The sequence below is a fragment of the Oncorhynchus keta genome, chromosome 11, assembly GCF_023373465.1.
Source record: "Oncorhynchus keta strain PuntledgeMale-10-30-2019 chromosome 11, Oket_V2, whole genome shotgun sequence".
In the NCBI taxonomy this organism is placed as follows: Eukaryota; Metazoa; Chordata; class Actinopteri; order Salmoniformes; family Salmonidae; genus Oncorhynchus; species Oncorhynchus keta.
This window is the reverse complement of record NC_068431.1, coordinates 36,110,100-36,135,111: the sequence shown is the minus strand read 5'-3', so window position 1 is coordinate 36,135,111 and position 25,012 is coordinate 36,110,100. Positions and strand designations below refer to the sequence as shown.

General features: G+C 42.8%; 1 protein-coding gene across 2 annotated transcripts; it reads right to left on the bottom strand.

The window, feature by feature from the left end:
- Window positions 1-503: 503 nt before the first annotated feature.
- Window positions 504-25,012, bottom strand: LOC118390129 (solute carrier organic anion transporter family member 2B1-like). 2 transcript variants are annotated; one of them, XM_035780382.1, is made up of 15 exons: window positions 24,854-25,012; window positions 21,251-21,339; window positions 15,568-15,705; window positions 15,005-15,167; window positions 14,663-14,887; window positions 14,054-14,152; window positions 7,689-7,819; window positions 7,004-7,100; window positions 6,588-6,752; window positions 5,172-5,361; window positions 4,920-5,070; window positions 4,302-4,459; window positions 3,170-3,234; window positions 2,635-2,755; window positions 504-2,374 (listed from the first exon to the last, which is right to left on the bottom strand). In XM_035780382.1, exons 1-15 carry the CDS (start codon window positions 24,903-24,905, stop codon window positions 2,188-2,190), a joined length of 2,031 nt encoding a protein of 676 aa, XP_035636275.1. In that variant the 5' UTR covers window positions 24,906-25,012; the 3' UTR covers window positions 504-2,187. The 2 variants fall into 2 exon arrangements, with proteins under 2 accessions (XP_035636275.1, XP_035636276.1); XM_035780383.2 differs by lacking the exon at window positions 24,854-25,012 and having other exon boundaries at window positions 15,005-15,036.

Below are 25,012 nucleotides of genomic sequence, written 5' to 3'. Positions count from 1 at the left end.
CCCCTCCTCACTCACTCCCCTAAACCGCAGCAGTGTTCCGGGAACTTTCAATAAATTCTTCTTCCCGAAAAACGCCGGTTGGAAGATTCTTAGAATCAGGAGGGAATAAGCGAGAAATTCAGAATCTTTCAAGCAGTACTTCCGGAAAACCAGGGAATTTATTAAAAGTTCCTGGAATGTTGAGACCGTGGTTCTGCATTATCTAAGCAGCAGCGTTGTTGGGGTCAGCCAGCATACACACACACTCAAACACACACACATCATTCAAGCAGGATGTCTGTCTCTGGTATGACATGAATTGGGCCTCTTTGCTCCTTGCCTCTGCAGAACATGGCAGAATTCTCTGGTGTTAAGTCAGATATTGTGAGATTAAGGTGCATATCACAAAATCTTAGGTAGGTCTGGGCAGGTCCCAGTTGAGCAACTCCACACAGTACATCAGCAAGTGACGGTTGCTCTCCTGGCATGATTCATTTACACAAAGTATGAGGCCTGAACATGTCTGTCTGCTGATAGAGTTTATTAACCTGGTGTGTCATCACTCATGATGGCAGTTAGAAAATCATGGTTCAGTTATCACAACATCCTCCCTCCACCTTTAACTCCCTCCTCTAACTCCTCTCTGAAAGAACAATACCCTCTTCCATGTCACAAGGGTTCACAGTAGTTTATAACATGCATGATTTCTTCCCTGTTTGGAAAGGAACTTTAAACTCACAATAGACGCGATAAAGAGGTCAATTGACTTCAACCAAAACAATGTAATTACCATGGAAACGCGCGGGGGGAAGATCTCGAGTCTCCTCTTTGCCCCACAGAAATATGATCCTACATTTAGGCTATTGTTTATATGTGTATTTCACACTGTTGAGGTCAAAATCAGAGTATAATGCTGGTATGGATGTCAACCCCAACACATGTTCATATCTTCATTGGTACCAATCAAATGCATTACAGTTGTAAACGACTTTGACTACCATCAACGATTTCTGTATGCTAACCAGCTTATACAAATAGCAGTTAGCATTTAGCAGTCACTTCATCTAAACCTGAAAAGATTTGTAACGAAAACAGCCAAATATATCAAAATCGGACATATTTAACCACATTGTGGGTCTGTTACAACACAAAAATCATGACAGATTTGACCAATATCCACTTTGTTCGATCAGATTTGTTGAATGTGCATCAATCTGGTTAATGGAACATCTGCGTTACCACATCTATGCTTACCTACCATAAATCATTACATGACAAGAGCAACAGAGAAACAGATGCATTGTGCATAAATGTCCATCAAATAAAAATCCCACTGACAAGAATTGTAAGAATACTGTAAACTGTATAAGATTCAAAGCATTATATCTTATTAGAGTTGTATAAATGTAAGGCGCTTGCTTACTGAATCTATAATGATCCTTTTCTTTGAAAGTATAAATTCACCATTTTATTTTGTTTACAAAGGCCCAAAACACATTTTAAAAAACAAAGCAACATTTTTGGTATATACATGTTTTCTAAAAACAACCAACACCTGAAGAGTATTGGCTTAGTGGGTTTTTGGTTTTCTAATGCTGTCTTTGGTCTGATCGCTTTGGTCTGGTGGCTCGAGTCGACAAGGTGAAAATTCTGTCAATGTGCCCTTTAGAAAGGCACCTGAATTTGCTCCAGGGACGGCGTACTAATATGGCTGACCCTGTAAAACAACACATTTCACTGCACCTAATCGGTGGATATGACAATAAAATTCTACTATAAAAAAAATGTCTAGAGATCTAGGATCAGTTTACAGCTTACCCTCCCCGTGTCCTACCCTTAAGCATAAGAGAGATGGAAAAAGATTTGACCATGTATCAGTGGAAAGGGGAGCCCTCAGACTGGTTCCAGGGAATGACACGCTATGTTACCATGGCTCAGATACAGCACTGGCAATTTGGGAGCAGTAATAGTGTAGAGATATTTAAACACTCCTCATTGGCCAACGGGAGGAGAGAGAGAAACACGTCCTCCCATGGACAAAATAGAGGACACAAAGTAAGAGATGGACTCTCCCTGAGAAAGATGCCCACGGAGCGCTTCTCATCTCTGTAGCCTTCATCGTGATTCTCTCGAGAATTAGATTGATACATTTTTCTTCTCTGTCTACCCAGCTTGTAATTCAGTTCAATTATCTTTCTCAGTCCTCTCTCATGCTGGCATCCTCTGCAGTTCTTTGGAGGCAGTGTTGTTGTCGGGACTCTTTACTCCGTTCACCACAGTGTATCTCTGTTCCGCCTGCTGGCCTTGTTGTCCTGCCCTATGTCTCAGGATGAGGAGAGAGAGCAGGAAGCAGATGAACGCTCCGCAAACAAACAACACCTGCAGTCCCAGGAACCTGGCCATAAAAGAGATGGAAACTGTAAATATCATACATCCAAGATTCTGTATTCTCTATAACAGACCTGCGTTTAATACATACTGTTTGGCAAATACATTTTAAAAAATGGAGCTGCGTTTGATTTAGTTTGGGTGGTAAAATGGTCCCAAAAGTGCAATGGAATGGTCCCAAAAGTGCAAAGTCTAAGTATGACTGAAATGGCTGACATGGAGGCATGAGTCATTGGGCAGGGGGAGGGTATATCTGCTGGTGCTTGCCTCTGTCTGAAGAGGTCCATGTTGTAGTAGTGACATGATGTGTTCCTCCCACACTTCTTCCCCCAGAGGATACAGGTGGTGTCTATGGCAATGCCATACAGGACTGGGGCTGGCAGGAATGCTGGAGACACACACATACACCAATTACAAATACACATCCACGTGAACACGCACACACAGACATGCATGCACGTACGCACGTGCACACACATACACAATTGGCTGAGAGGCTGTGAGATGATTATTCTTGAGTGGCAGTGTTGATATGTGTCATTATCCCTCTAGAGATGTGTTTTTGAGTTTACATGGTCCTGCTTCACGTCACCTAACAGGACAGCCAGAGAGGAATTTCGGGGATGGATTTTTGAAAAGGCATTTTTTCCAAGACGTTTGCTGTTCAAACCGTGGATGTCAAGCAGAAAGGTTGATAACTGTGAAAGTGAATCACTGTGCATTGGTCGTTTATCTACATTTCTTGGAATCCCAGACAAAGATGTGATAGTGTGGCTGTCTGTGAAATGTTGATATAACTCACCCAGCATTCTGAAGAGCATGTACTGAACTCCCACAGCAAAAGACTTATCCTCTGTTCTCACTGTCCTGCAGGATAGAGAGAGGGTGAGAGCGAGAGAGATGGAAAAAGTGAAGGAGAGGGTAAAGGGGATGAAGTAACCAGTTCTGGCGTGAAGAAGTTACTGACCATCTGGATGGAGTTTGCGTTTAGCTCAGCGTGAAACAGAACAGCTGAACGGATGCAGTAAATTATGTCAGACGTATCATACACACACACACACACACACACACACACACACACACACACACACACACACACACACACACACACACACACACACACACACACACACACACACACACACACACACACACACACACACACACACACACACAATTGTACACACACACACTGCGTTGCTTAAATATCAATATGCAAAAACTACCCCCATCCAATTTATCTTGAAATCTTCGTTGTTGCATGTGCAGTTGCTGTCCGATAAATGAGTCATCTTTAGCGGACTGTCTAAGTGTTACCCAGTGAGGAAGCAGAAAGCTCTGTTCTTTACTTTATTCTCTTATTATGTTTGCTATCATCCCCACAGGCCCAGTCATGCTGACCATAGACCAACCAACAGACACACACAGTGCTGACGTGTGTATGGTTTGTGTGTGTGTGTGTGTGTGTGTGTGTGTGTGTGTGTGTGTGTGTGTGTGTGTGTGTGTGTGTGTGTGTGTGTGTGTGTGTGTGTGTGTGTGTGTGTGCAGGCTCAAACATGCTGAAACGAAGGAGGAATGTGTTAGAACCAACTGAGCCTTCATGACGGATGATAATGTTATGATACAGTGGCAACTACTGCCTCAGGGCTAAGCAATAGAACTAGTGTCTGTGTCCCTGCAATAATAACTAAGGGAGAGCGTGAGAGAACTCAGATACCTCAGGCTTTACCATGGGGACACGACTGCACATGACTCTCTCTCTAACTCTGTAGGTAGGTGATTAGTGTGTGTGTGTGTGTGTGTGTGTGTGTGTGTGTGTGTGTGTGTGTGTGTGTGTGTGTGTGTGTGTGTGTGTGTGTGTGTGTGTGTGTGTGTGTGTGTGTGTGTGTGTGTGTGTGTGTGTGTGTGTGTGTGTGTGTGTGTGTGTGCTGTACCTCAGTATCATCATGTATGATGGCGTCTGTGAGAAGGATGCGATGAAGCAGGTGAGGGCAGAGAGAACCATAAAGGGCAAGAGGAGGTGTTCACAGTTGCTACCGCATGTCCCCGGCAATGCATGGGACCCGTTGATACAGCCACAGTTTGTGTAGTTCTGTCAGAGAAAGAGTCACATGACATTAACCACCAGCCAATCACCATTGCATCTGGCAGTAGCTGTTGGCATAGTAGGTGTGAATGAGAATCACTCATCTCACAAAATAAAAGTACATTATCAAGAAACTGGCTTGATAGTCTCTCTGGCTTCAAGGAAAGGGAATATTCTTCTCCTGAGCTTTGTATGGTGGTGCAGTGTGTGTGAGTTTTCAGTCTAAATAATACTGGGTCTGGCTGTAAACCCTGTTTTCCATTGAGTAGACATCTGACAGTAAAGCAGAAGTGAGGCCCCTTTAGAGCTGTCTATATCTATGTCTATATCCTGGAAATTCATTATCTTTGGTTTCTGCATGTTATCTGATTTAGTTTTCTCTCTGTGTTCTCTTTAACCTCAATATGATTGGCCTGGGAAAGTTAGGATTCAGCCTATTCATGAACAGGCAGGTGTAGTGGTTTACCAGGACTTTGATGGTGTTGTTGTCCTTTACTTTGGTCATGCAACCTGCATGACAGGGTGATATGAACTCCACCCCGTCTGAGCCACACACTGGGTTAAAAGTCTCGGTCGGACAGGAGCACCCAGCGCTACACCCCAAGGAACCATTCTGTCTGAGAACAGAGGAAGAAGAAAGAGGAATGGTACCTGGTGGAGTACACAATGGCAACTTAAGGCTTCAGTGCTGTTTTAAGGATAGGTGATGGTAACCTACGTGGTGGGGTAGACGCCAGTGACACTCTGTGTGGAGCAGCCGAGGAGGAGGAGAGGCAGAGCGGTGAGCATACACATCAAGATGGATGCCGTGCACATGAGGGCGGAGCCTCTAGTAGAAATACTCAGCCTCCTCATCAGAGCCCCACCTAGCACGATGCCCAGCACCGCTAGAGGGATGTTCACCCCACCTACAGGCACACAGAGGTTAAGGATCCTTTTTTTCAATTTTTGAGGATCCTTTTTTCAATTTTTGCCTAAAATGACATACCCAAATCTAACTGCCTGTAGCTCAGGCCCTGAATCAAGGATATTCATATTCTTGGTACCATTTGAAAGGAAACGCTTTGTAGTTTGCGGAAATGTGAAAGGAATGTAGGATAATATAACAGATCTGGTAAAAGATAATACAAAGAAAAAACCAACCATTCTTTTGTATTTTTTTTAACCATCATCTTTGAAATGCGAGAGAAAAGCCATAATGTATTAGTCCAGCTCAGGTGTAATTTAGATTTTGGACACTAGATGGCATCAGTGTACGAGGATCGTTTTAGATTGATCCAATGAACCATTGCATTTCTGTAACAAAATGTCATATCAAGACTTCCCAAATGTGCCTAATTTGTTTATTAAGAAAGCATAACAGTCACTCCGATTTAAGTTGTGAACACGTTCCAGGTCGTGTTGTTTGCAGTCACCCTGCACATCTCAGAAGACAACATGGTTCCGGAGACATGAGCTCTGTGCTGCCTGCCTTTGAAAAAGAACCTGGAACGCAACCAGTGTTTCCCCTTACATAGGCGGGGTGGTTCCCCTCAGCCTAGCTCTGTTAACCCCCTCCTAATAATAGTTGGCCTTATTTTGTAGTCATGTAAAATGTTGATATTGGCAGCTTCAGGTGCTGACACGGGAGATTCTGCACCCTACCAAAGAACTAAAACACTGGGGTAAAGGGAAATAAAGTGAATCCCATCCAGATGTGACCCTGCTATAAACAGTAGTGGGCGGCAGGGTTTTGATTGCCTGTGCTCTCACATACAATGGGGTCTTTGTCTTCTGGAATGATTACCTCCAGTTGCTCAATAGCTTCTGTTCCTGTGGTAGTTTCTGTGGTAAAATTCCATGCTCTCTGTGCTATTCATAGACCCCTGGAGAGTTGGAGCATTATCTATTATTAATCTCAGCTAGTATTAAGTGTGTATATGATGTGATATTACCCATTTTCTTATTCCCATCAGATCTGAGTCAAATACACATGGCGAATGCTTGAGTTTTGCAGATTTGATTTTAAAGTAATAACTCTCCATTGAGTGGAATTTTAACTTGGTCCATTGGTTCTATTTTTTCTTTATTAGACTAACCCTAACCTTAATCTAAATCAAGATGTTTCACAGAGATAACGAATAATGTCTCTCACCGATCATCATGTTGGAGAAGGAGGCAGTCTGGGTGAACTGGCGCTCTATGAACTTGGCCATAAAGGTGGCGAGGCCGGCTACCATCGCAGCCAGGTGGACCTGTGCCAGCACCACCAACAGGTAGATGGGGTTCCGCAGCGTCCGCAGGGCGATACGGGGGAAACCTGGGAGAAAGAGGGGGAGGGAGGGAGAAGGGGGCTAATGGCTAATGACCTCACTGCTTAAGACAATATTTACCACGGGGGTAGCAACAATAGAGGAAGAGAGAGGACACAATGTGACCACTTCTACGTTTTATATACTATCAGTATGTATTTCAGTGTCTGTCACCCTTAATGCCCTGTAATCACCCGTAGACACAGTGAAGAGAAATGGAAAAAAAACAGATGGATGTGGTTTTATAAAAGTGCCTCACTTTTGAGAAACTGTGTGAGGGTGAGTTCCAGGACCGGGTCTGGCAGTGGTTTCTTTTCCTCTTCCTTTCTGGGCTCTGTGGCATCACTTCCAGTTTCCTAACCAGGGGAGAGAAAGAAGCACACCGCAATTATGCGCTGTACCTGTATTACAACAGATTAGAGTTTGATCACGGCACAGCAAACATGTAATCCTGTCAATATTGCATTGACTCTCTAGTAGCCTTTGTCAGGTCTAGGGAACATGATGTGGGAAAGAGAGAGTGTTGCCTACAAGATCTCTGATTGCGAAATGGTAACATTTAAAGTGTATGAAACACTGCAGTGCACTCAAGTTACACGCCAAGCTTCAGAGCTTTTAAAGCCTTGGCCAGCATTCAAGAGGCTGTGTGTGTGTTTGTGTGTGTGTACGGCTATGCTATTGAGCAAGACCTGGCACAATGATTCTTCTTTGTGCCAGATGATTGATGAGAGAAACATGAAACAAAGACTCAACCTCTTTTGTAACATTCCCTTACAGAATGATAAATATCAGCCAGGACCTTATTCAACAAGGTCAAACTGCATCACTCTTTCTCTGAACCAAAGTTGTTCTATATGAGAAGATTGTTCAACTTTCATTACATTTTTTTAGTTCATGCTTAATAAGACATGTGACAATGTGTCAGCTTGATTCCCATACTACACCTCTTTGGGCATCTGCCGGGGGAAGAAGAGGTAGGGCAGGGAGGTGAGGAAGAGGAAGGAGGCTGCCACCAAGAAGCCTAGCCACCAGGCTCCCACCCAGCGAGGGTCTCTTCGCTCCAGACCTATCTGATCTGCAGTTAGGAGAAAGACATGTTACTGTATTAGTGGCAAAGTAAAGTATTCAAAAATAATAAAATAACAATATTCAGTCAACTATTCAATTAAATAACCAATGCAATCAAAGGTACTGTATCTATTGAAGTGCACCCTGTAGAAGGTAAGTAAGTGAGTAAGTAAGTAAGTGAGTAAGACATTCACAAGGCTGCGGGGCCAGATGGATTACCAGGACGTGTGCTCCGGGCATGTGCTGACCAACTGGCAGGTGTCTTCACTGACATTTTTAACACGTCCCTGATTGAGTCTGCAATACCAACATGCTTCAAGCAGACCACCATAGTCCCTGTGCCCAAGAACACAAAGGCAACCTGCCTAAATAACTACAGACCCATGGCACTCACGTCCGTAGCCATGAAGTGCTTTGAAAGGCTAGTAATGGCTCACATCAACACCATTATCCCAGAAACCCTAGACCCACTCCAATTTGCATACCGCCCAAACAGATCCACAGATGATGCAATCTCTATTGCACTCCACACTGCCCTTTCCCACCTGGACAAAAGGAACACCTACAGTGGGGCAAAAAAGTATTTAGTCAGCCACCAATTGTACAAGTTCTCCCACTTAAAAAGATGAGAGAGTCCTGTAATTTCCATCATAGGTACACTTCAACAATGACAGACAAAATGAGAGAAAAAAAATCCAGAAAATCACATTGTAGGATTTTTAATTAATTTATTTGCAAATTATGGTGGAAAATAAGTATTTGGTCACCTACAAACAAGCAAGATTTCTGGCTCTCACAGACCTGTAACTTCTTCTGTAAGAGGCTCCTCTGTCCTCCACTCGTTACCTGTATTAATGGCACCTGTTTGAACTTGTTATCAGTATAAAAGACACCTGTCCAGAACCTCAAACAGTCAAACTCCAAACTCCACTATGGCCAAGACCAAAGAGCTGTCAAAGGACACCTGAAAACAAAATTGTAGACCTGCACCAGGCTGGGAAGACTGAATCTGCAATAGGTAAGCAGCTTGGTTTGAAGAAATCAACTGTGAGAGCAATTATTAGGAAATGGAGGACATACAAGACCACTGATAATCTCCCTCGATCTGGGGCTCCACGCAAGATCTCACTCCGTGGGGTCATAATTATCACAAGAACGGTGAGCAAAAATCCCAGAACCACACGGGGGGACCTAGTGAATGACCTGCAGAGAGCTGGGACCAAAGTAACAAAGCCTACCATCCGTAACACACTACGCCGCCAGGGACTCAAATCCTGCAGTGCCAGACGTGTCCCCCTGCTTAAGCCAGTACATGTCCAGGCTCGTCTGACGTTTGCTAGAGAGCATTTGGATGATCCAGAAGAAGATTGGGAGAATGTCATATGGTCAGATGAAACCAAAATATAACTTTTTGGTAAAAACTCAACTCGTCGTGTTTGGAGGACAAAGAATGGTGAGTTGCATCCAAAGAACACCATACCTACTGTGACGCATGGGGGTGGAAACATCATGCTTTGGGGCTGTTTTTCTGCAAAGGGACCAGGACGACTGATCCGTGTAAAGGAAAGAATGAATGGGGCCATGTATCGTGAGATTTTGAGTGAAAACCTCCTTCCATCAGCAAGGGCATTGAAGATGAAACGTGGCTGGGTCTTTCAGCATGACAATGATCCCAAACACACCGCCCGGGCAACGAAGGAGTGACTTCATAAGAAGCATTTCAAGGTCCTGGTCTGTCATAGTTGAAGTGTACCTATGATGAAAATTACAGGCCTCTCTCATCTTTTTAAGTGGGAGAACTTGCACAATTGGTGGCTGACTAAATAAATGTTTTGCCCCACTGTATATGAGAATGCTATTCATTGACTACAGCTCAGCGTTCAACACAATAGTACCCTCAAAGCTCATCACTAAGATACGGAACCTGGGACTAAACACCTCCCTCTGCAACTGGATCCTGGACTTCCTGACAGGCCGCCCCCAAGTGGTGAGGGTAGGTAGCAACACATCTGCCACGCTGATCCTCAACACTGGAGCTCCCCAGGGGTGTGTGCTCAGTCCCCTCCTGTACTCCCTGTTCACCCACGACTGCATGGGCAGGCACGACTCCAACACCATCATTAAGTTTGCTGATGACACAACAGTGGTAGGCCTGATCACCGACAACGACGAGACATCCTATAGGGAGGAGGTCAGAGACCTGGCCGGGTGGTGCCAGAATATCACCCTATCCCTCAACGTAACCAAGACTAAGGAGATTATTGTGGACTACAGGAAAAGGAGCACCGAGCACGTCCCCATTCTCATCGACGGGGCTGTAGTGGAGCAGGTTGAGAGCTTCAAATTCCTTGGAGTCCACATCAACAACAAACTAGAATGGTCCAAACACACCAAGACAGTCGTGAAGTGGGCACGACAAAGCCTATTCCCCCTCAGGAAACTAATTGTTTTTGGCATGGGTCCTGAGATCCTGAAAAGGTTCTACAGCTGCAACATCGAGAGCATCCTGACCGGTTGCATCACTGCCTGGTATGGCAATTGCTCGGCCTCTGACCCCAAGGCACTTTAGAGGGTAGGGCGTATGGACCAGTACATCACTGGGGCAAAGCTGCCTGCCATCCAGGACCTCTACACCAGGCGGTGTCAGGCCCTAAAAATGATCAAAGACCCCGGCCACCCCAGTCATAGACTGTTCTCTCTACTACTGCATGGAAAGCGGTACCGGAGTGCCAAGTCTAGGACAAAAAAAGCTTCTCAACAGTTTTTACCCCCAAGCCATAAGTCTCCTGAACAGGTAACCAAATGGTTACCCGGACTATTTGCATTGTGTGTGTGTCCCAACCCCTCTTTTACGCTGCTGCTACTCTCTGTTTATCTTAAATGCATAATCACTTTAACTATACATTCATGTACATACTACCTACATTGGCCCGACCACCCAGTGCTCCTGCACATTGGCTAACCGGGCTATCTGCATTGTGTCCCACCACCCGCCACCCCCTCTTTTTATGCTACTGCTACTCTCTGTTCATCATATATGCATAGTCACTATAACGATACCTACATGTACATACTACCTCAATAAGCCTGACTAACAGGTGTCTGTATATAGCCTTGCTACTCTTATTTTCAAATGTATTTTTAATGTTGTTTTATTTCTTTACTTACTTAACCACACACACACACACACACACACACACACACACACACACACACACACACACACACACACACACACACACACACACACACACACACACACACACACACACACACACACACACACACACACACACACACACACACACACACACACACGCACACACACACACACATACTTTTTTCCTCACTTTTCTCTGCACTATTGGTTAGAGCCTGTAAGTAAGTATTTCACTGTTGTATTCGGCGTACGTGACAAATAAACTTTGATTTGATTTGAGAACACTTCCTGGTTTAAAACGTTATAACCTTTTGAAAAAATGTTGATATTAGGAAAGAAAGTACCTTTTTTCCCTTGGCATTTTTCAACAGAACATTGAATCTCTTTCTAACTGACAGCAGCTTCCAGGAAGAAGTCATTTTCTTTTTCACTGTGAGAAACTCCACATTCATTCTGAATGACTAAAGTGAAAGACTGAGTGAATGAGGTCATACCAGCTGTTCAGAGAGACTGAGATTCCAGTTAAGAACATATTTTCCTCCAAAAAGGGAAGAAGCTAATTTCTATCACAGAAATTCATCTGATATCATGCACTTTTCTACAGAAGTAAATAACTATAGATATGCACCAACATACCCCCACACACGCCACACACACACACACACACACACACACACACACACACACACACACACACACACACACACACACACACACACACACACACACACACACACACACACACACACACACACACACACACACACACACACGCGCACACATGCGCACGCACACACACCTACATACTTCAGCAGGCGTTTGAACCGTTTGAACATGTCCCCAATCACTAACGATGCTCTCACACCTTGATAAATGAGATGCATCAAACTGGAAGGACGAGATCAATTACATGAAACTGGAAAGACAGGACAATGGTCCATGACCATGACTGGGGTGAATCCAGTTTCTGAGGTGTCTGAAGCATTGCAGGGAAAGCTGTGGTTCACACAGAATGAGGTGGATTGGAAAAGTCCTTGATGAAAACCTGCTTCAGACTGCTCAGGTCCTTATGACTGGGGCGAAGGTTCACCTTCAAATAGGACAATGACACTAAGCACACAGCCAAGACAACACAGGAGTGACTTCGGGACAAGTCTCTGAATGTCCTTGAGTGGCCCAGCCAGACCTGAAAATAGCTGCAGCAATGCTCCCCACCCAACCTGACAGAGCTTGAGAGGATCTGCAGAGAAGAATGGAAGAAATACCCCAAATACAGGTGTGCCAAGCTTGTAGCGTCATAGCCAAGAAGACTCAAGGCTGTAATCGCTGCCAAAGGTGCTTCAACAAAGTACTGAGTAGAGTGTGTGTGTGTGTGTGTGTGTGTGTGTGTGTGTGTGTGTGTGTGTGTGTGTGTGTGTGTGTGTGTGTGTGTGTGTGTGTGTGTGTGTGTGTGTGATAGTGAGTGAGTGAGTGGAGTGAGTGAGTGAGTGTGAGTGAGTGAGTGAGTGAGTGAGTGAGTGAGTGAGTGAGTGAGTGAGTGAGTGAGTGAGAGAGAGAGAGAGAGAGAGAGAGAGAAGGAGAGTGAGTCAGTCAGTGAGTAAATAAGTAAGAGACCTGGCACATTTGGTTCCCTTGGAAATTGTGGGAATGTGTTTTTTGGTTCCTGGAACGAAGCCCTAAGTGTCCTGACCGGTAAAACGGAATGTTTTTTAAACATTCTGAGAACTTAAGCTGTTTTTAAGTTGTAGTGAGGTTTTCCTGGGAGGTTTAAAAGCTCTGAGAACGGAAATTATCGTATTTAAAGGAAAATACAGTTCCTGTTTGCAAACAGGATGCATGTTTTGGAATATGTTTTATTCTGTACAGGCTTCCTTCTTTTCACTCTGTCATTTAGGTTAGTATTGTGGAGTAACTACAATGTTGTTGATCCATCCTCAGGTTTTTCCTATCAGAGCCATTAAACTGTTTTAAAGTCACCATTGGCCTCATGGTGAAATCCACGAGTGGTTTCCTTCCTCTCCGGCAACTGAGTTAGGAAGGATGTCTGTATCTTTGTAGTGACTGGCTGTATCGATACGTCATCCAAAGTGTAATTAATAACTTCACCATGCTCTAAGGGATATTCAATGCGTGATTTCTTTACCAATAGGGGCCCTTCTACCAATAGGTGCCCTTCTTCACGAGGCATTGGTAAACCTCGCTGGTCTTTGTGGTTGAATCTGTGTTTGAAATTCTCTGCTCAACGAAGGGACCTTACAAATAATTATATGTTTGGGGTACAGAGATGAGGTAGTCATTCAAAAATCATTCTAAAAAACACTATTATTGCATATTATTGCATATATACATGTATAGAGTGAGTCCATGCAATGTATTTTGTGACTTGTAAAGCATATTTTTACTCCTGAACTTATTTAAGCTTGCTGTATCCCTTATTTAACATTTCTATTTAACCTGTATTTAATGAGGCAAGTCAGTTAAGAACAAATTCTTATTCGGCAAGAGAGACACCACAACACTACATAAAGAGAGACCTTAGACAACAACATAGAATGGCAGCAACACATGACAACACAGCATGGTAGCAACACAACATGACAACAACATGGTAGCAAAACAGCATGGCAGCAGCACAACATGATCGCAGCACAAAACATAGTTCAAACATTATTGGGCACAGACAACAGCACAAAGGGTAAGAAGGTAGAGACAATAATACATCACGTGAATCAGGTCACAACTGTCAGTAAGAGTGTCCATGATTGAGTCTTTGAATGAAGAGACGGAGATAAAAGTGTCCAGTTTGAGTGTTTTTTGCAGCTCGTTTCAGTCATACTGTATCAAAGCGGTTGAATACCTATTGACAAGACATTTCAGCTTTTCAATTTTAATTAATTTCAAGCAGAGTTCCACTTTGACATTATGGGGTATCATATCTCAAATCTCAATTTAATCCATTTTAAATTCAGGCTATAACCCAACAACACGTGGGAAAAAGTCAAGGGGTGTGAGTACTTTCTGAAGGCACTGTAGAACTTACGGAAAGTGTCACAGTATGATGCATTTTGTGTATGTGCTCACCTTTGGACATCTTGTCGATGTCGACATAAAAGCGCAACATGAAGGAGCCCATCATAAAGCCAAAAGCAGGACCAATAGACGTGACAGCCAGGAGGATGCCTGCAGGGGGAACCACAGTCAGACATGTTACCCAGTTGTGGGATCAATACAGTGGCATGGAAAATAATACTCATCGTTTGGTTTCTTCCCCAGATCATACTTCGAAGTTGATGAAAAGAAAATGAAAGACTGCCCATTGTTTGCTGATCTCAAGTATAATTTGATCAAAAAGATTACACACATGACACAGCCTTGAGATCAGCAAAACAACGAATGGATACAAAACATTCACTTTAGTTTCATTACTATTTTTTCCACATCCTGCACCAGGGTTATGTGTGAAATTCCAAACTCCTTCTAATGTCCCTGCAAGTATTCTCAGATTTGGAGGGGATTGAGTGGAGCCCAAAATTGCAGGAACATTAGAGAAGAATGGTGCAACTCTCCATTTTAAAAAACCAACAGTGATGCTATTGATTCCTAGTTAAAAACCCAAAAGACCTGCATCAGAATGTGTATTTCCTGTATTCCAAGAATTCCCTGTTTCCCAGTCACTCCCAGTGCTCATACCGAGGTAGAGAGGAGAGTTCCTCTTGCTGGCATAGTCATCAATGTAGGAGATTCCGAAGGGTTGGATGGGAACACCGCCGATTCCCAGGAGTAGCTGTCCTAGGAGCAGGAGTGGAAATACTCCCTGCTGGGAGTGACTCTCCTGCTGAGTGCAGCTATGATTGGACAAGGGTGATTGGAAAGAGCTCTCTAATTGGCAGAGGCCAGAGTCGTCATCCTTGGATTCTATGGAACACAGGTAGAGGTAGGAAGGAGTTAAGAGTTTTTGTTTTGAGATTGTTTTGAGATTCACAGAAATATATGTATGTACTGTATGTGTGTGTGTGTGTGTATGTGACTTACCGCTGATGTGGTCTGTGTACTTGTAGGGGCCACTGATGAAATGAGACATGGCCATTATCAGAGCAGCCAGACTGACCAACAGTGCCCCTCCACCAATGAACCGTGGTCTGTGGACACGGCTACCAAAGAAACTAACAAACACTATCAGGACTATGTTCCCCACCTACACACACACATAAACACACACACACACACACGCACACGCACACGCACACGCGCACACGCACACGCGCACACACACACACACACACACACACACACACACACACACACACACACACACACACACACACACACACACACACACACACACACACACACACACACACACACACACACACACACACACACACAGCATCATGAGCACAACACAAACACAACCATTAACACACTCATGTGACCACTCTCACATGTAAACATTTAAATTATACCATTTTTTCCATATATAAATAAAAATAATAATCTGAACCTATATGGATCTGGAATTTATCAGTCAATCTTCCTGTTATCTTGATCAGCCCAAAAGAGTGGTGGGATAGGGTCAGGGTTAGGTTTAGGCTTACCTCATTGAAGGATGCCAAGATGCCAGACTTCTGGCTAGAGAAGCCATAGCGTCTCTCTATGGTGGAGATGGAGCTCTTCAGATATCCAGACACCAACAGCTGGGCCAGCTGGAGCATGCCATGGCACAGCACAAATAACTAGAGGAGAGACAGGAGAGAGAGGACAGAGAGGGAAGGGAGAGAGAGTTTGAAAACCATGGTAGATCCTTTGTTTATGGTTTCATCATTATGCAGACAGACTGTATATACATGAAGTGTAAAAAACATATTGTTCCCAGCTTACTCTAAGTAATTAATAATATGATCTGATCAATTAACTACAGAGAGCTCAAAAGTCTGATTTAAATATTCAGGAGAACTTCTTGTTCCACACAGGTCACTATGTCTAGCTGCACATTTGACACCTTTAAAACTTTGTAGTGATCCCTTCCCGCTCAGATCCCGGTAACGGGATTGATTTGACAACATCCAGTGAAATTGCAGCGCGCCAAATTCACAAAACATTAATATATAATACATCAAAATAAAGCTTAACTTCTTGTTAACCGAGCCTCAGTGTCAGATTTCAAAAAGGCTTTACAGCGAAAGCAGACCATGCGATTATCTGAGGACAGCACCCCGCATACAAACACATGGTGCGACACAAACCTCAGAAATAACGATAGAATTCATGCCTTATCTTTGAAGATCATCTTCTGTTGGCTCTCCAAATTGTCCCAGAAACATCACAAATGGTCCTTTTGTTCGATAAATTCCTTCTTATATCCCCAAAATGCCCATTTATTTGGCGCGTTCGATTCAGAAAATACACCGGTTCCAACTCGCCCAACACGACTACAAAGTATCTAATAAGTTACCTGTAAACTTGGTCCAAACATTTCAAACAAAGTTCCTAATCCAAACGTAGGTATCGTAAAACGTAAATAATCGATCAAATTTAAGACGGGATAAACTGTGTTCATTACCGGACGAAAACAAAGTGAAGCGCATTCAAGGTTGTGCGCACCAAACGACTAGAGTCCACCTGGAGTGACACATGGAAAGAACAGGGCTACTTCTTAATTTCTCAAAAGAAAAACATCAACCAATGTCTGAGACTGTTGCCATCTAGTGGAAGCCATAGGAACTGCAACCAGATTCCTATTAAAAAAGGGCTTACCATAGAAAAATAATGGAAAACAGATTGACCTCAATTTATTTTCTTCCCTGGATGGATTGTGCTCGGGGTTTCGCCTGACAAATCAGTTCTGTTATACTCACAGACATTATTCAAACAGTTTTATAAACTTCAGAGGGGTTTCTATCCAAGTCTACTAATAATGTGCATATCCTAGCTTCTGGGCCTGAGTAGCAGGCAGTTTACTTTGGGCACACTTTTTATCCGGATGTGAAAACACTGCCCCCTATCCCTAAGAAGTTTGTAAAGAAAGTATGTAATGCAACAAAACATATTTCTGCAGTAGTCAAGAGGGTCTGGAGGCCGATGAGTAACTTTATCAGGATTTTCACAACCAGAGCAAAATCTGTTACATACAGTACCAGTCAAAGGTTTGGACACAGCTATTTTTTCAAAGGTTTTTCTTTATTTTGACTATTTTCTACATTGTAGAATAATAGTGAAGACATCACAACTATGAAATAACACATGGAATCATGTGGTAACCAAAAAAGTGTTAAACAAATCAAAATACATTTTAGATTTGAGATTTTTTACAGAGTGTGCAAAGCTATCATCAAGGCAAAGGGTGGCTACTGTAAAAAAATCTAAAATATATTTTGATTTGTTTAACACTTTTTTGGTTACTACATGATTCCACATGTGTTATTTTATAGTTTTGATATTTTCACTAGTATTCTACAATGTAGAAAATAGTACAAATAAATAAAACCCACTGAATGAGTAGGTGTCACACCCTAATCTGATTCACCTGTCTTTGTGTTTGTCTCCACCCCCCTCCAGGTGTCACCCATCTTCCTCATTATCCCCAGTGTACTTATACCTGTGTTCTCTGTTAGTCTGTTGCCAGTTCGTTTTCTTTAGTCAAGCCTATCAGCGTCTATTCCATGCTCCTGGCTGGCTCTAGTTCCTGGTTTCCTGGCTTTGACCATTCTGCCTGCCCTGACCCTGACCCTGGATTACTGAACTCTGCCTACCCTGAGCCTGCCCTTTCGGACTCTGCTCTGGACTACTAACCTCTGCCTGCCCTTGACCTGTTGCTCACCTGCCCCCTTGTTTGAGTAATACACTTTTGTTACTTCAAAACTGTCTGCATCTGGGTCTTCTCCTGAGCCTTGCCAGTAGGTGTGTCAACTTTTGACTGGTACTGCACCTGTAGTACAAGCTTCCTATTCCTCAACTTTAAAAAAAGTCATTCTTAATTTGCTGAGGTAGTTTTCTTGTAATACAAGTGCATTCATGTGGCAGTAGACTCATAAAACAGTGTAGTTAAAAGAGACACAAAGAAGCATTTATGTGGTGTTATGATATGGGAGAAGGTTAGTGTTAGGACAGACTTTCCCTGGTTTAAGGAAAGGGGGATACCTTGTCAGTTGTACAACTGAATACCTTCAACTGAAAAATGTCTTCTGCATTTAATCAAATCCCTCTGAATCAGAGGTGTGGGTGTCTGCCTTAATCAAAATCCAAATCTTCAGCGCCCAGGGAACAGTGGGTTAACTGCCTTGCTCAGAATAACAGATTTTTACCTTGTCGGGTCGGGGATTCTATCCAGCCAACCTTTTGTTTACTGGCACAATGCTCTAACCACTAGGCTATTTATAAGCACATGTGCTGCCAATACAGGTTAATGTCACAGTACCAGCTTGGAGTTGTGAGGCTGCTGGTTGGTTTGGTGGCCATGAGGCCTTTAGTTTGGTTTTGTTTCTTTACTTTGGGCATGCCATTTGTTTTCTTTTTGTATTTATTGTCAACATCTGCGCAAATCGACAATCTGTTTGGACTGCCCAACCAAGAGGTCAAGAGAGACAGAGCTGGCCCTGGACCAAGGTAAGGTTGCTGTCCCCCTGGGCACATGTACATTCAACAACTACGCACATAAACTGATTTCTCAAGAAGAAACATCCTCTCACTGTCAACTGTGTTTATTTTCAGCAAACTTAACATATGTAAATATTTGTATGAACATAACAAGATTTAACAACTGGGACATAAACTGAACAAGTTCCACAGACACGTGACCAACAGAAATTTAATAATGTGTCCCTGAACAAAGGGGGGTTCAAAATCAAAAGTAACAGTCAGTATCTGGTGTGGCCACCAGCTGCATTAAGTACTAAATTGCATCATCTCCTCATGGACTGCACCAGATTAGCCAGTTCTTGCTGTGACATGTTACCCCACTCTTCCACCAAGGCACCTGCAAGTTCCCGGACATTTCTGGGGGGAATGGCCCTAGCCCTCACCCTCCGATCCAACAGGTCCCAGACGTGCTCAATGGAATTGAGATCCGGGTTCTTTGCTGGCCATGGCAGAACACTGACATTTCTGTCTTGCAGGAAATCACACACAGAACGAGCAGTATGGCTGGTGGTATTGTTATGCTGGAGGGTCATGTCAGGATAAGTCCGCAGGAAGGGTACCACATGAGGGAGGAAGATGTCTTCCCTGTAACGTACAGCGTTGAGATTGCCTCCAATGACAACAAGCTCAGTCCGATGATGCTGTGACACACCGCCCCAGACCATGATGGACCCTCCACCTCCAAATCGATCCCGCTCCAGCGTACAGGCCTCAGTGTAAAGCTCATTCCTTCAACGATTAACGCGAATCCGACCATCACCCCTCGTGAGACAAAACCGTGACTCGTCAGTGAAGAGCACTTTTTGCCAGTCCTATCTGATCCAGTGGGTTTGTGACCACTGGGTTTGTGCCCATAGGCAACGTTGTTGCCGGTGATGTCTGGTGAGGACCGGTTTTACAGCAGGCCTACAAGCCCTCAGTCCAGCCTCTCTCAGTCTATTGCAGACAGTCTGAGCACTGATGGAGGGATTGAATGTTCCTGGTGTAACTCAGGCAGTTGTTGTTGCCATCCTGTACCTGTCCCGAAGGTGTGATGTTCAGATGTACCGACTCTGTGCAGGTGTTGGTGCACGTGGTCTGCCACTGCGAGGTCGATCAGCTGTCCTTCCTGTCTCCCTGTAGCGCTGTCTTAGGCATCTCACAGTATGGACATTGCAATGTATTGCCCTGGCCACATCTGCAGTCCTCATGCCTCCTTGCAGCATGCCTAAGGCACGTTCACGCAGATGAGCAGGGATCCTGGGCATCTTTCTTTTGGTGTTTTTCAGCTTCAGTAGAAAGGCCTCTTTAGTGTCCTAAGTTTTCATAACTGTGACCGTAATTGCCTACTGTCTAAGCTGTTAGTGTCTTAACGACTGTCCCACAGGTGCCTGTTCATTAACTGTTTATGATTCATTTAACAAGCATGGGAAACAGTGTTTAAACCCTTTACAATGAAGATCTGTGAAGTTATTTGGATTTTTACAAATTATCTTTCAAAGACAAGGTCCTGAAAAAGGGACGTTTCTTTTCTTGCTGAGTATAGATGCACATCATAAATTCGGTTACAGACCAGTTAACTAGGCCTAAGACCCCTACACTTAGCGAGTGCAACAATATTAGCAGGCTAGTTAATCGGTTTCATAAGTGTCTAGAAGCTTTCCCATGCATATCCCATTCCGAGGACATGTTTATGTGTTTCTAAATCTGGAAACAACACAAGGATGTGTTAAAAACACCAGGAAACACAACCCCACCTGGGACTATAGAGGAAAATAACAGTACAGGATGCCAAAACATCAACGTTTTCACTACAGTAAGAAATAAACAAAATTACAGATCGTAAAATAAGGAAGATTCACTCCCTTTCCTCTCTGAATATTTGTTTTTCTCCAGTCCCAAAACATATCCTGTCAATGAAGGTAGGTTCATTTCCTTAATGTTAGCATGCTAGCATGCTCCTCTTACCCCATGAGGTCATCATGTCTGGATTCCTGAACAGCAATCTGTAGACACAGATTTTACCTCACTTCCTAGTATTGTCTCAGTTCTGTGACAACACGACCCATAAATCAGACCGATACATTACTTGGGCTTATTCTACATTACAGACTATCCTCAAATCAGCTTGCAACCTAAATAGCGACTCATTATTGTTTGTAGATCAGTCAATCAGTCAGTCACAATTTACCCACACATTTTTGCAGATTTGATGCTCTCTAACATGGCCACTCACTGAGAGTTGGGAGTAATGATGTGAGGTGAAACAGGTAGATGAGGTGATAGACAGGAGCAGTATGTAATATTTAAGACATATATTAGATTTCTTGGTGTTTTTTTGAAAGACCCTGCTTAGAAACACCTGAAATGGCCTAGTACTGCTTTTGACCTTTTCATAATCGAAATAGCATCAGTTGCAGCAAGGATGTGAAGAGGTCTTGTTAATGTTTTTGCTATTGTCAACCTCGCAAACGAGAACCAATCATTTAGGAAGTTGTACACAACAGCAACAGCCAGACGGTAAAATGCTAATTAGCAGCATCACGTGGCGTTCTAAAAAGTATGTTACTCTCATGGATTTCTATTCTGATGCTACTTCTGGTATTGAATTGACATTTGGAGCTAGTTGCAGGTGAAAATGATACATGTAACTTTTGAGCCTACCTTGATGCTGTTGAAGGGGCCCCTGCATCTTGAGGGAGGCGTCGACCTCTGTGAATCAGAGTTCAGCTGGAAGTCGCTGGCTGTCATATCTGCAGAGACGGAAGAGGAAGCAAGACATCACACTCACTATTTTTTCCGGGTTCATATACTGCCAACAAACTAAGCAGACCAGACCCAGCTGCTAACGCATTGGTGCCTATGGAAGAGTCACCCCTTTAATAACTCCACCTACATATTACCTCAACTAAACTGTAAACCTGCACATTGACTCTGTACCCCCCTGTATATAGTCTCGCTATTGTTATTTTACTGCTGCTCTTTAATTACTTGTTACTTTTATTTCTTATTCTTAGTCATATTTGTTTTTAAACTGCATTGTTGCTTAGGGGCTCGTAAGTAAGCATTTCACTCTAAGGACCTGTTGCATTCGGTGCAATTGACTAATACAGTTTGATTTGATGCCTACATATAACTACATCTAAAGTATGAACATACTGTATGAATAAGGTCTGACATGTCCCCACTGGACATTGAACATGTTAACATGAGCACAGCAGTCTGGATTGTAGCTCATATAAGGTCTTACTCGGGATGAGCTCTTTACATGCACTTTTAATATCCCGCTCATGAGTATCCCTGTATCCATGAATAAACAGAATATTCCTCATTTAAGTGTATGGGTTAAATGGAATAGTAACATAAATATGGACACTGACGGCAGGACTATAACCTCACATGTAACAAACTCAGCAATTAAAAGAAACGTCCCTTTTTCAGGACCCTGTCTTTCAAAGATAATTCGTAAAAATCCAAATAACTTCACAGATCTTCATTGTAAAGGGTTTAAACACTGTTACCCATGCTTGTTCACTGAACCATAAACAATTAATGAACATGCACCTGTTGAACGGTCGTTAAGCAGACCGAAACTGACCATTTTTCCTAATGGTTAACGGCGTGAGTAGGATATCTTAATTTATCCACCGTTGTTGATACCTGTCTGTCACACTTGCCCAACTCACTGATCTGACCCAGGGACTAGAAAAAAATACTTTTGAAAGTCTCTCACCTTTTCACACAATGTTATGCAAATTAGTTGCTGTATGTGAGGATGTGGGAGGCATGCTGAGAGAGAGTTTTTGGGAAGCCATTTAGTGCACCCAGCTGCACAATCTGTTCATCCAAATAAAATACAACTTGATTATTTCATGGTAAATCAGTGTACTAGACTGTTTCCGCTAGTCAACAAACAATGTGCGAATTCCGGTGGCCTTCGTTAAAATACTATAGAAATTACACAAGAATTCCAGTCAGACTATATTCCTTGTACTCTGGTTACTGTGTATCCTCAATCTTTATACTCACTTTGTATCTCTATACTTTGAACTCCTGCTTACTTTAATCTCTGCTGGTGTTATGTATCTACTGCTGTTGTTTAATGCAGATGTGCTATTCATTTAAATCATATTGAGACACGATGCTTTGTGTTAGTATTCAGATTGAAGAGAAATGATCTGCATTTACATTAGAATGGGAAAAAGAGCTGTGTTTCCCTGTGCGTGGTCAGGTTTCCTGTATACCCAGGCAGGCGTGTTATATGACTTGAGATGGGGAGTTTTATGCCCTGTCAAAGTGCACGTCTGCAGCTCCATGGTGTTTAACCGAAACAGCTGGAGATCGTCCAGGACTACAGATATAGGATTTTAATTTGCACCAGTTTTCTACATCATGTGCGCATGAGTTGCATGTGGTTGTCTGTGTAGGAGAGAAACATCTCTTAATTACAGATATTAAGATAACCTTGACTCCCAAGTAACTCTCACTCACTCATATTGCAATGTGTGTGTGTGTATGTTTGTGTGTGTGTGGTTGTACATGTGTGAGATAAAATTAACACACCATTTTGATAGCCTTGACTCTAAGCAAATCCCCACTCCAACATATTGAATCATATTGAAATATGTGTGTGTATGGTACAGAATACTATTAAGGGGTAAATCCCCCTTGGACTGACTCTGCTAGTTTAGTTTTCCTGTCCAGGGGAGATTCCTGGAATGTGGGATGTAGTGTGGTTGTCCATTCTCCCCCACAAATTGCACAATGCTGAGAAAGAGAGGGGGAGTGAGAGAGAAAGAAAAAGAGAGAGGAGGGGGGACAGACAGACAGATAGATAGATACAGTAGTAGATATATAGTCAATTTGAAAGTCAATGAAAGCCATCACTCCTCCCCTTAAGACTCCCAAGCTGTAATGACATGCTTCCCTCTGACTTGTTTGGTAAATTACTGTGCATATTACACACAAGATCAGACCAAACAATGTAGTAAAAAAAAAGAAAGATCTGACCTGCAGACCACAAAGAGCAGAGGTTGCATAGCACTGGCCACTGAAACACACTATGGAGAAGCATTTCCAGATGTGTAACATTCATTTAACTAGGCAAGTCAGATGCATGGAATCATAAACTAGATTCAGCCACGGGTCAATAATTACATATAATTTGTAAACTGGCTGCAAGAAGCCCAAACATATATAATGTAAAACATGATAATTTCAAACCTTGCTTACATTTGTATACGATCACATTGTGTTATGAGTGGGAATACTTGGGAACAGATTTCCTAAATTAAAATCACTTGGAGCTGATTTCCTGGTGTTTTTTTAATGTCCACAAATGAACATTTCACACACACACAAAAAACATATACAGTACCAGTCAGAAGTTTGTACACACATAATCAATCAAGGGGTTTTCTTTATTTGACTATTTTCTACATTGTAGAATAATAGTGAAGACATCAAAACTATGAAATAACACATGGAATCATGTAGTCACCAAAAATGTGGTTGAGAGAATGCCAAGAGTGTGCAAAGCTGTCATCAAGGCAAAGGGTGGGTACTTTGAAGAATCTCAAATATAAAATATATTTAGATTTGTTTAACACTTTTTTTGGTTACTACATGTGTGTTATTTCATAGTTTTGATGTCTTCACTATTATTCTACCATGTGGGTAAATAGTAAAATAAAGAAAAACCCTTGAATGAATAGATGTGTCCAAACTTTTGACTCAGTTGGGGAACCCTGACATTGTGTTCCGACAGTAAAAGCAGTAACAAAGGGCCAATGCACTTATGCTGCCATATATAGTGTTTTGTAGAGAGTTGTGTATGTTTGTGCAACACAGGAGTTGTTGCATCTGCTGTCAGCAGAGATAAGATGAGCGGGAGATAACTACCAATCAGATGTGGAATGTCATCAAAAACAAATTCTGAACCAAGATAGCAGCATAACAGCATAACAGCGTGATTGGAATTACGGGTCATGGAAATAACAACCTTCATTTCAGACTCCTCAAATACATACGCACAAAAGCAATACCTTTAAGATGAGGTATTACTAACCCCCTGGTGTTAATTGTTAGGCGCATGCCCTAAATGCCAGAAGGACAGTTCAACCAAACATATGCTCCAAACAGCAACCTTTCCTTTCACACATATGCTCTACACACTGCACACTAAATGAGATAACAGTGTCTGTCCTACTAGAGTTAGTGGATCACAGTTAAAAGCAGTAGTACAGAACAGTACAGTTGTTCACTTACTCTGTAGATGGAGCTGTGGTGTAGGGGTGTTCTCTGTGTCCAATCCTGTCATAGAGCTATGGTGTAGTGTTGCGTTCAGTATCCACTCCTCATTCACACAGAACACTACTGAGCTTGGAATCCCAGGAGGTAGCTCTCACTTGATGAAATAGGCGTGCT

Bases quoted from the DNA above. Each gene is read 5' to 3' on its own strand.
- LOC118390129 (XM_035780382.1), bottom strand. From the start codon at position 24,905: ATGACAGGATTGGACACAGAGAACACCCCTACACCACAGCTCCATCTA. The intron at 15,706-21,250 runs GTAGGCTCAAAA...TCTCTCCTCTAG, and splicing joins GCCCCTTCAACAGCATCAAG to TTATTTGTGCTGTGCCATGG. The intron at 5,362-6,587 runs GTGAGAGACATT...GTGTGCCTGTAG, and splicing joins CTTCTCCAACATGATGATCG to GTGGGGTGAACATCCCTCTA.